This window comes from Lepidochelys kempii, chromosome 11 (genome assembly GCF_965140285.1).
Source record: "Lepidochelys kempii isolate rLepKem1 chromosome 11, rLepKem1.hap1, whole genome shotgun sequence".
NCBI classification, from domain to species: Eukaryota; Metazoa; Chordata; order Testudines; family Cheloniidae; genus Lepidochelys; species Lepidochelys kempii.
This window is the reverse complement of record NC_136390.1, coordinates 21,177,336-21,189,860: the sequence shown is the minus strand read 5'-3', so window position 1 is coordinate 21,189,860 and position 12,525 is coordinate 21,177,336. Positions and strand designations below refer to the sequence as shown.

General features: G+C 40.2%; 1 protein-coding gene across 7 annotated transcripts in view; it reads left to right on the top strand.

Annotated features, from left to right (window-relative positions):
- Nucleotides 1–12,525, top strand: part of LRP1B (LDL receptor related protein 1B) — a 1,329,376-nt gene that overhangs the window by 1,268,962 nt on the left and 47,889 nt on the right. For 6 of the 7 annotated variants that reach the window (XM_078847919.1, XM_078847920.1, XM_078847917.1 and 3 more), the window contains one exon: nt 3,834–3,995. In XM_078847919.1, the coding sequence (XP_078704045.1) occupies nt 3,834–3,995 (162 nt within the window). Of the gene's footprint in view, nt 1–3,833; nt 3,996–5,856; nt 5,883–12,525 lie in introns of all 7 variants that reach the window. The other variant, XM_078847921.1, reaches the window with a different exon arrangement.

Here is a 12,525-nt window from a genome sequence, read left to right as displayed (position 1 = left end):
GAGGAGAGGAGAGGGGAGAAGGAAAATATAAATAAGGCTTAGTCCTATCTGCCAGAGAGGAGAATTTGACCACTTTTCTTTCATCAGAGAACTTTCTGTGAGGCATTGAGACTATAATGACAGTTATGATATAAAAATGTGCATAGATAGGAAGAAAAATCAGAGATTTAGTTAATATTGTATTTAATTTAATTAAGTTGTAGGACACTTATCAAAAGATATTGGAAAAACTATGAAAGGTCATATAGAGAAGTGGATATGAGAGTTGTGAATAATATAGTGGTAATAAGTGGCATGAGAAGGGTGGATGAGATCACCCAGGGCTAATATGAAAACTGGGGACCTAGACCAGTTCACTGAGGAACACAAAAAGAGAGCGGGAAAGAGAAGGAAAGAAGTTCTACTGAAGGTTATGCTGAAGGAGTAAACGGCAAGATAGAAGAGAACCAGGTAAGGACACAGTCACAAAGCCCAAGGAAGAAAGACAGATAAAGAAGTAGTGAGCAGTTGATGGTGTAGCAGAAAGATCAAGGATAATTAATGTGGAGATGAGGACGAGTGCAGGTAGACAGCCTCATGCTAGCCCAACTCATGTTAGCGTGTGAAAATCAGAAGTGTGGATGTTACGGGGCTAGTGGCAGATAGGGCTGGGCATCCAAGTCCAAACCCATCTGAACCCCTGGGTCCAGGTTGGCCAGCTAGCCTGAGTCTGCAGCAGTGTCCACACTGCTTTTTTTTTTAGCATGCTTGCTCAAGGTGAGCTAGCATGAGTCTGTCTATTCCAGGCTGGGAATCGCACCTCCCAGTTGCAGACATATCTTGAAACTCTTAAAAGAGGTGATTTACTGGCTATTGTGAGAACAGTTTCAGTGGAACAGGGACAGCATGAAACTGATGTACTGGGAAAGGCCAGGGGAGAAGGAGTGATTCATAAGAGAAAGGAAAGCAATGAGGAGGGGAAATTAGAAGGTGTGAAAGGGTGGGGCAGAATTGACAAGTCAAGGCAATTGATGTGGACTGAAGTTTAGAGACTTTGGAGTAGTATATATTTTTAAAAGGAGAAGGAGCAGATGGTGAACTCCAGTTGGATCCAGACAGTTCTTTGAGTAGGGTCCCATCAGGTGTGCATGCACCCTTGATTAGAGATTTTTAGTAGCAGTACCTGTTTTGACCATGCATGTGCTCTATACACATCCTTGTGCCCCGAACTGAGGATACACAGAGCTACATGGGTGAACTGCCCTCAGTTCCTTCTCAACAGTTTTTGGCCTGAGATGGAGTGTCAAGCATGCCGGCTTTGCTTAGACATAGTTAATTATCATTAGCTTCTGTGTTTCTTAGCTTAGTTTAATTCATTGTATTTAGTTTTGGGGTCTTTTGTTTTGTTTCTCCCTCTTTTTCATTTCCTCCCTTGGGGGGTTATTCTGGACATTAATGCTTTTGGGGTGTACTGGGATCCCCAAGCTTTAAATGATGTCTTTCCTATCAGGAAGCTATCATGGTCAGTGACAGCTACTCTCAGTGCCTCCATTATGAGGGAAATACCCACACGTCAGCCAAGTGTATGATCTGCTCCTCCTTCAAAAACAGATCTCATAAAAGTAGAGAAATAAAATTTAAATGGTTAATGATGAAGCGAGCCCTAAAACTGGCCTCCAGTCCAGGCTCCAAGAACTCTCTTGCACACCAGTGCCCAAGCTCACTTAGTGCCCTGTCTGCTTCTAGATCATGGTCACCAAAAGCCACGTATCATGACTACTTCTGGGCCTTGGTCACCAAAACCCTTGAGGGATACACTTAGTGCCCTGTCTGCTTCTAGATCATGGTCACCAAAAGCCACGTATCATGACTACCTCTGGGCCTTGGTCACCAAAACCCTTGAGGGATACAGTACCTGCATCTCCAGCCACAGTACCAAGAGCCTCTCACAGTGAGACTCTGGGTGCTGACAAGAAGAGCAGGAATGTTAACTCTCCTAAGTCATCTGAGTCACCAATCAAAAAGAATGTTTCAGAGACTCAGATCACAAGGAGAGTACTATTGAAGGTCCAGTTGGTTCCAGTACCTTCAGGTTATCTAAGGCTTCCTCTAAAAGCCACTCTGCTACCAAACTGGATTTGGTACCAAAGACTTCTTTAGCGACCGGTGGCCATGTCCATTCTAGTAGACATCCCACTTCAAAGAAGTCCACACCATCAGACTATGTTGTACCTTCAATATCTATACCAGTGTCCCAGACCCCTGTATCAGTACCATCTGTGTCCGAGTCTGGATGCACCATGTTCAAGCCATTCAGTGTCTGATGCACCAATACATTTTAGACAGTCCCTATCTTGGTATCAACATTGGTCTCCACAGGATCTTGCTCAACTCACGCTCATGTACCCTCAGTACCATAGGAGTTTAGATATTTAAGGGATCTTTTTGTTTCAGGTGAACCACAGTCTCTGTTACTTCTCAGTACTGTGCATTTATCTGCCCCAAGACCTTCTGGGTCACCACCTCTACATTTCTCATTGAGACCTCCTGCTTCACCAGCACTGATCACTGAGGGCAAACAATTATCACCTCCCTTAGAATATGTTGAGGATGATTCTTCCAACTGTCATATGTTGGTTCAGGGATCTCCTGTCTACTCTATGAAATACTACTCTCCTACTTATGCTGAGAGAAAGCCTTGTGGGGTGAAACAATCTCAATCTCCATCCATTCGGTGTGACCAAAGATGGCTCCTTTTATGCCCTGTGGGGCCCCCCCAGTGGCCTTATTGGGATCCCAGAGCCCTCTGTTGCCAGCAGTTCTTGAGGGCCTCAGTCCATCTCCCAGAGAGCATAGGGAGAACCATTCTTCTGAACCATCACTCCCTCCTCCTCTACCTGAGCCTTTAGATGAGACCTTTGAGGAGCAGGAGGCAAGGGCTGACAAAAAGGTAAAACAAACATTTCTTTCTCATCACCAAATGAGGCTGTAATGGACCCACCACCTTCCATTGCAGATGATGTTAGGCAGTTTCAGGCGCTGATGAAAAACATTGCAGATATGCTTTTAAATTCCTTTAGAGGAGATCCAGGATTCTACATTCTTCAGCTTCTGCATGTATGGCCTTCCTGTGAATGAGGCTTTGCTAGAGTCTGCTGAGACTATCTGGCACACTCCAGCTACAACACCCCCGACTTGTAAATGTGCTAACAAAAATATTGTGTTCCAGGCAAGGACTTGGAATTTTATTTTCATACCTGTCATTGAATTGCTTGGTAGTAGAAGAGTTAATGAGCATGGTAGTAAATTCCATATTCAATCTATCCCTTACAACAAAGACAAGAAGCAACTCGATTGCTTTGGTAATAAGAGTTACTCCTCAGCAACTTTACAATTCACAATCACTAATCACCAAACGATGTCAAAACATGTCTACATTAACTACAATAAACTTAAAAGCTTTATTAAACATTTACCATATAAACCATAGAAATCACCATAAAATTATCTTTAAATGTAATGTGACTTTCCAATGACATGGTAGATGGTCAAATATTTTTGGATAAGAGGATCTGCAAAAATATGGGGAAATCACTTAGGTGTGATCTTTTTGAGCATCTGCTTCATTTATTGTTGTGCTTTTTTCTACTAGAATTCTGGAGCCAAATTGCATTTCTTTATAACAGCACAAATTAATGAAATGTGTTGGTGGTGTCTAGCAAAAAATACTTGTTGGGCTTAAAAATCAAAAGTTTTACTATTTTCTGAAAAGTATTTTTATATTAAAAGTACTGACTTTAAGTTTAATGCATATTTATTTTTACCATAAAAATAGTTGTCTTTATTTTGAATAGGGAGGCCTACATGCAGCTGTGCGCTGGGTTTTACAGGACCAAACTGCAATCAAACAGTTTGTGATCATTTTTGTCAAAATGGAGGAACCTGCAGTGTCACTGCTGGAAATCAACCCTATTGTCACTGCCTGACTGAGTACACTGGAGACAGATGTCAATATTGTAAGTAATACTCCATGTGCCAGGGAACTCTGCAGCACATTGAAAGTTTTATAAAATTGAAATTTAAAATGAGTAGTTGGCTGAGTGGGTTTTCCTGTTCCTCCAACCCCCTGTAAACCTCAATCCAAAGTTTGTTTGATCACAAGTAAAATTAATTTGGTAGACTAAACCCACCCCACTGAACACTTAACTAGAGAAACTAACTGCACAACTGGCAGGAGCATTGGCATAGAAAGGGGCATTATAAGTCACGATTGAGGTCTAAAATTCACAATTTTTTATAGTAAGTATAATAAACAGCATAAATTAATGGTTTTGATATTTCCCTCTTGTGGGTATTGTGTATAACCAAGAATTGTGGTTATAGGTCTAATGAAAAAATTATTAATATATAAAAACCCTAGATACAGGCATATAACCTGTAATTAAGATTACAATATTTATTATTTTCTCAATATGTATTTATTATGGCATGGAGTATTTTCTCAATATGCATTTCTTATATATTTGTGAATGGCACTGCACAGTAGAACAACCTGCTTTGCCATGTCAATAATACCACCATCCTCCCTGTCACTTATACTGCTAGGATGTTTTCTTTGACTCCTTTTCCTTAGTCCTCTATATCCAGGTTCGGCCCGAACCCCTGGTACTTCTTCCTTCACAACATCTCACCATTTTTTTATGTCCACATGGCCAACGTTTTGTCTAATTATTGGTAATCTTCTGTCTTGATTACTGTCATCTATTCCTGTCTACACTCCCTGATATGCACATTGATCTATTCTACCCGCCTAAACCATGATCGTCAAAGTTATCTTTCTCACATGTTGATATATCACTATCCCTCCTCCCACCTTCAATTTGTAAAGATCGCTAGGCTTGAATTATCTCAGAAAATTTGCAAAGAGAAGTGAGTATTTTAGAAATCCTCAAGATATAGTTTGTAAACTAGCATGTGTGGAACTATTTCTTTTCTGAAAGGAAATATTTTTATCTACCATCATTACCTGTCACCCATAAAAGGGAGCTCCCGTCACTTTTATCGGGGCTTCACGAGAAGTTAGATGTGGTTACAGAAGATGGTTTCCTTCCTTTTTGAAAATGTAATGGGTTTCTCTGTCTTAATCTATTAGAACAGTAAATATTCTGCTGAAATGCTGTACTATTATGTAAAGGCTGGGAAGAAAGATTGGCCTACATCTGCCCTTTTATTTTTTTAAGAGACGTGAATAGATTTAAAGATTTTCTGTGTGAGAATCTTACACAAATGTATTGACTGAAGTAGCTCTTGCCACTAGTGGAAGATTGATTCTGCATTTTTAAATTTTCACAGAATACCGAGGTAAAGCTACCAAATATTTATGTCACCTTTAGACTTTCTAGGAGAAATCATTTTTGTTAGTGGAAACATGACGATAGTCATGCCCCTGTTTATAGCTTATCTGTGTGTTGTTCTTTTGAAATGTGTGCCCTGATAGATTCTCATTCCAATGCTTCATCAATAATAGCATTTTCAAAACATTGCTAATAACTTTTGCTATGAGCATTAGAATAACTTATTTCACAGCCAGCTGCAGAATTCTGGAATTGGAGATGGCACAACCTCTTAAAATCAACATAGTTTCCCCTAAATAAATAAGATTTTTGATACAGCACTTTATATAAGAGATGTAGACCTGTTATGAGGCTATGTATAGATTGTAATAACATATTTATGGAGATAGTCATTTGCCCTTTTTTGCCTGTCCTATGAAGTAGATAAAAATGCTGGATTTAAACAAAACCAAGAGGAAGTTAGGTATTGTAAAAGTCTGTTTCACAACTCTTTACCAGATACTAAAAATGTTTTCTTTACCAGTGAACGGTCTGTCAAGCAAGGAAAAGGTTAGTAGGTATCTTAAATAGAATTTGTATTGAAATAAATGGAATGTATTTCCAGTTGGGAGACTATGAAATAAATTCAAGCCTTTGAATGCAAAAACAGAAGTAATTGTGATTCTAGCCTACTTGTTATTAAACAAACTGCATGGATTCACAAATAACTATCTGCAAATACAACTGGGTATTTGAAAACAATATAGTACATAAATCATGCACAGACAGACACACAGATTAAGAAAAAAATATTTACTTGAGGTTTACCCCAAACCAAACAAATTGTTTCTAGTTGAATGCTTCTGCAAATATCATTTTAAAAAGAGAATTAATTTAAATGTAAATGTAGGGGTACTTTTTAAACAGCATGTTTATTATCAGATTTGGATTGTCTGCTGACACTGTTTGGAATAACAGCATAATTCAAAGAGGTTTAAATGCATTAAGGCTTTTGTTTGTATAAGACTTTTCTTTCTTTTTTTTCTTTTAAGGAGCTTCCAATATTTGTAGAGTGCTTTGTAATGGCCAACAGTTGTTTGATACAGATTGCACTGGTATTCGGTTTATAGTTAATAATTTAAACATATATGCAAGGTTTGTTTTTCACTTGTATGTGATATTTGCTTGTCTGGATGCTGAAACAGATTATTACAACTTCATTATAATAAAGATCAATTGTCTGTAAAGCACATTAGTTTTTGCCTTCTCATGGTAACGTGGATGGTACAAATTAACATAAAAAGAAATATGCCCGTATGGACCCAGGGCCTCCAAGCAGCAGATATTACACAGGTGTTTTATGACAGGGCTATAAAGTTTACGTTCCCAATTTCTTTCATGCTTTTATTATTATTATATTCCCTTATTTGTTCTCATACTTATTTTCTTCTGGATGTCTAACCCAATGTACTGCCATAGGTTCTTGTTAGGGCAGATATCCTGAACCTGTGTTCTCATGTGAGATTACCTGGACGCTGGTAAAATGCATTTAAGTACATGAATGTAGAAGTTATGGCATTTTATGAAATATACATAGAACTCACCAGCTTACACAGCATGATATTATCCTGATGCTTACATTCCATAGAACCTAAAGTTTATACAGTCACTATAGTCTGTATATTTGTGTTCATCTCCTTGAAAAAAATTCCTTATTTAAAATTCCTTCAGTGGCACATGTGGAATAATTAAGCTGTTCAAGTTCATCTCTTGAAACAGTCAAATGGAGAAAAGGTCTAACCCATTTCAAATATGTAGAAATGAATATAGCACTCTTGCAATAATTTCATTTTCCTGAAACTGACAATCCTTTCCTTCAGAAAAGTTGAGTCAATTAACAGAGTTTATTATAATTCAGTCTGTCAAAAACACCTAATTTTTGTGTTAGGTAATATAATCCTCTGGTATTTGTGTTTTTGTTTGCTTCAGCCTCACTGCATAGGAAGAGCTGGCCTTGTATCTTGTGGCTTTTATGTCCAAGTGCAGGACACATCTCTTTACTTTAGCTTTCAAAAGAAGACAGAATTTTTAACAATCACAATACTTAACTAAATGAACTACTAATCTGTATCTTAGGATGGGACTTGGTTTTGTGTTTTGAAAGCCTCTCAGATACCACAGTGACGAGCACCATATGCATTCAGTCTGATTAGCTAGTTGGAGATGCAACTGACTGTCTAACTATAATCCAACATTCCTCCACACTATGCCTTTTGCAAAGCTAAATAAGAATTTGATTATTTTTACAGAGGGTTTTAAAATTATTACAGGTCTCTTTTTTGACCAACCTATTCTTCATGTTGTATTGCCAGATTATCATTATATTTGCTTACTCTGGTTTTGGGACTATATAGTATCTGGAATCCAACAAGTTGGGTGATACTTTTCTCTAATACAGGTGGACCAGAATGTTGGCCTCAGTAAGGATGATTTGTCACTATGCTTCAATGCCGCAAAACAGCCCTAAACTCGCCTTAGTGTCCAGCTGTGGATTCCCTGGCTCACCACAGCCCCTACATCCCATCATAAACTCTGGTGTGGGTAGGAAATATGTTGAGAAGAGGTGTTACTGGAGCATGCTCTGCTTCAGTGATCTCTAGTTGTCACAAAGGTCCATAGGGGCTGTTGCAGGCAACCTAAGTTTGAAAAGCCTGTTGGCTACTGTAATTTACAATGGAGGCCAAGCCACCTCACCAGCCCAAGGACATGGGAAATAGCAAATGTGACATGGAGGTAACCCCCTTTTGGGTCCTGCACTGAGCAGCTCTACTCGACCTGTGGAACAGGACTGCTACCTCTCTAAACTTGGTTACTTCCTCACAGTGCACAATCTTATAAATAATAAAGCACAGAAGATGCTGGAACAGGGGCCAGTCGTACTCTGGTAGCTTTCACTATTATACATAAACATTGGAGTTTTAATGTATTTTTGCTTCAAGGTCCTCACTAAAATATTTCTATAAATAGGGAGTCTGTTTCTTAGATGCTAATACCTTTCCGGATATAGTATATTGGAAGCAATTAAGGCGTTTCAGAAGAAGACTAGCATGGGCATCAAATAGGAAGAATCAACAATCTAAACTGACTGAATTTCCAGACAAAAAATTCTGAATATAGGATAGAATATGCTACATTGCTATCTCCAGAATAATTGCAGGAACTTATAAATTCTCTATATTTTAACTCACAAATCAAGCTGAATTTGCCTGGTTTAGGCTTTACAGTTATAATGGTAATCAGGCGGGCGGGGGGGGGGGGGGAGGAACATTTTGTTAGTTGGCTGCCTTAAACAGAAATCTAGGGCAATCCAGATTGTTGCAGTTCAAGACTCAGAGCTCTTGCTCCAGGTAGTTAGAAAGCTTGTCTCTTTCACCAACAGGAGTTGGGCCAATAAAATATATTTATCACCCATCTTGTTTCTCCTGGGACTACAACACAGCAAACAGAGATAAAATTTTAAAATACCTTGTATACAGGTATTCAGCCCATTCTGTTGCAGTGATTGGATGTTTAGATTCTATCTACCTTTCTCAAATAGCAGGAACAATATGATTTTTTTAAAGTTATTTAGCTCCTGGAGAGAAGGCTGCTATTAAAAATAATTCAGAAAAGCCCTTGGGCTCTGTTGGTTTTTCTGTCAATTTTTGTTAATGTGACAAAGCTCTGTCCTTGCCTCCATGGGTCCCGCATTTCCTGGCGGATTTCGTGAGCCTCAGAGGCTCACTGTGACCCTCCACATAATCCTTCTCTCTCTAGAGACAAGGGTCACAGTCTACTGAGCCATTTTCATCATAAGCCAGCGGGGGAGGTGAGAAGAAGTTATCCTTCCTTGCACAGTCTCTGTTGTCTCCCAGTCTCAGTGATTAATCAGGGGGCAAAGTGGGGGTGGGGGAACCCGGGCCCACCCTCTATTCCAGGCTCCAGCCAAGGGACCCTAATAGTATCAGCTATGGTAGCTGACCTTTTAGAAACATGACATATACAATTCCCTGGGCTACTTCCCCCACAACAGCCCTCACTTCCTCAAGCTCCAATTCACCCTTTCCTCAGGGCCTCCTTCCTTGTGCTCAGTCTCTCCAACAGCGCAACTTCCTCCCACAGCTCCTGACATGCACACCCACCTGACTAACTGGGAGGCTTTTAACTAGTTTCAGCCAGCCCCTGATTGGCTTTGGGTGTCCCAATCAACCTAGCATTCTCCCTGCCTTCTGGAAAGTTCTTAATTGGCCCCGGGTGTCTTAATTGACCTGGAGCAGCTGCCATTTCACTTATCCTGGTACCAGGGATTTGTTTAGCCTGGAGCTAATATATCTATCTCCCACTACTATTCTATAGCCATCTGGCCTTGGCCTGTCACAGTTAAACATACAATTTTTGGTTCACTATCCATTATGTATTCAACTATTGATGCAAATGTTCCCCATGCAATCAAAAATGGAATGGAATGGAATCTTTTGGCCATCGGTCGGGATGCACCTGTGCCCTGATTGTCCTATCTCCACATCCCACCTCTCAAAGACATAAAAAGCAGAGTGGGGCCAAGCATCGTTCTGTGAGTTCTATCTTTTATGCACTTGTGAACTTAAAACATTATTCCCTTAGATTAGTTTAGTGTTTAGAAAAAAAATTCCTACTTTAACTTTTGTTATCTTGTACCAAGTTTCTTTAGTCCTCATGGCTGAACAGAGATCGCTAGAGTTTAAGTATTGACCGTTCTGTGAAGTGGCTATATGTCTCAATGATGATTGCACAAGTTGTTTAGTTTGCTTTTTTGAGGCACACATCACAGACAAATGTTCAGTTTGTCATTCATTTTCTAAAACAAACACAAAAAATGAGAGAGACTTGACTGAAATGTTTTCCTCTGCACAAATCCATGAGGTCAGCTTCTGATCCAGGCAAAGAAGATCCACGCAGATCTGAACAATCCTCTTCCAGAAGTAATCTGGTGAGCACTGGCTCTATGGTCAGTTCCAGGCCTCTTACCACTTCAAAGCACTCCTCTAGGTTCCTGCTTCCAAATTCTCCTCATTGGCTAATAGAGGTAGGAGTTCATACCGCTTTTCTAAAGAGCACACACATAGATTGTCACCTGAGGTACCTAGGAAGAAAAAGAGGCAAATAGCAATTTGTTATCTCTCCCTACCCATCTCTCTCTTTTCATCTAAGAAGACAAAGGAAACAGCCGTTGGACTTTAGGAGCAGATCCTGGCCTGAGAGTTTGGTCAGCATTGTTACTGAAACATGTAGTAATGGACTTCACTTTGAACCAAGTCTAGTTTGTTAAGTTTAGAAAGTGTTTTATCTTTATTTTTCTTGAAACATTTGTGACTTTAATCCTCATTATTTGTACTCACTTAAAATCTGTCTCTTTGTAGTTAAATAAACTTGCTTTATTCTTTAATTCACAATTAATTCAGTGTTGTGAATTGTTTGGAAACTCCATTTTAGGTAAGTTGATCCTCTTAGAGGGGCGGTGGACCTAATACACCTGGACTGTCCAGGACAGTGCAAAATGTACATGTTGGGGGGAGAATTTGGAACAGTGAGTGTGTTAGGGTTAAAAAAAAAAAAACCTTTAAGGAAGGAGAGTCCACCACCTCCCTAGGTTTTTTAAAAAAAAAAATCAAGAAAAATCAATTAATTGGCACCAGATGCAAAAGAGACATCTAGCATATAAAGTTTTTGTGCAACACCAGTCACACTTTTCTACACAAAACCATATTTTACAATGACAGTACTAACCCATTCCAGTGCTTCACCACCCTCCTAGTGAAAAAGTTTTTTCCTAATATTCAACCTAGACTTCCCCCACTGCAACTTGAGACGATTACTCATTGCTCTGTCATCTGCTACCACTGAGAACAGTCTAGATCCATCCTCTTTGGAACCCCCTTTCAGGTAGTTGAAAACAGCTATCAAATCTCCCCTCAATCTTCTCTTCCACAGACTAAATAATCCTAGTTCCCTCAGCTTCTCCCCATAAATCATGCGCTCCAGCCCCCTAATAATTTGTGTTGCCCTCCACTGGACTCTTTCCAATTTTTCCACATCCTTCTTGTAGTGTGGGGCCCAAAACTGGACACAGTACTCCAGATGAGGCCTCACCAATGCCAAATAGCGGGGAATGATCCCATCCCCCAATCTGCTGGCAATGCTCCTACTTATATAGCCCAAAATGCTATTAGCCTTCTTGGCAACAAGGACACACTGTTGACTCATATCCAGCTTCTCGTCCACTGTAACTCCCAGGTCCTTTTCTGCAGGACTGCTGCCTAGCCACTCGGTCCCTAGTCTGTAGCAGTGCATGGGATTCTTCCGTCCTAAGTGCAGGACTCTGCACTTGTCCTTGTTGAACCTCATCAGATTTCTTTTGTCCCAATCCTCCAATTTGTCTAGGTCCCTCTGTATCCTATCCCTACCATCTACTGCCCCTCCCAGCTTAGTGTCATCTGCAAACTTCACCATCTTCGAGATACTCAATTATTAGTTGGGGATTGGTCCTGCTTTGAGCAAGGGGTTGGACTAAATGATCTCCTGAGGTCCAACCCTGATATTCCAACCCTGATATTCTATGATTCTATAATTGGGGTAGCCCTGCAAGTAGTAACCAAGGCTGCTGAAAGCCAGAGACACTCAGGATGTGACTTAAATGCTGTTATCTAGGTTGGGTGCTACGGCAGCAAAGCATTATGAGGCACCCCAAGTTGCAGGGCAAGTGGTGACACAGCCCCTCACTGTCTGGATTGCACCCCCGAGTGTCATACAAGTATGTCATTACCTCTGTCTACTCTGGTGCTAACAGTTTCTAACTTGCTGTTGATAGTACTAACCTTTTTGACACTGAGATTCAGGATACCAAGGCATCTGATGGTATCTTATCTCCCAAACTCTCTGCCGTTATTTCCTGTTGTCGAGATATACCAATCGGCACCAGCCATCAATAGTACCTTGGAACCAGTACATCTTTGGTACAGACGGGACTTCCCTAGATAATATCCTGGGACCCCTGCTAAGTCTGTTCCACAAAATGAAGAGGAATGTTCTTTATCCTCTTCTACCTCAGGGGAGAGTCGCTCTCCTACTCCTGAAGACCTCAGACATCTGACCCCTCTGCTTCTGACAGGGATTCCAGAGTTTGAGGCTACCAAAA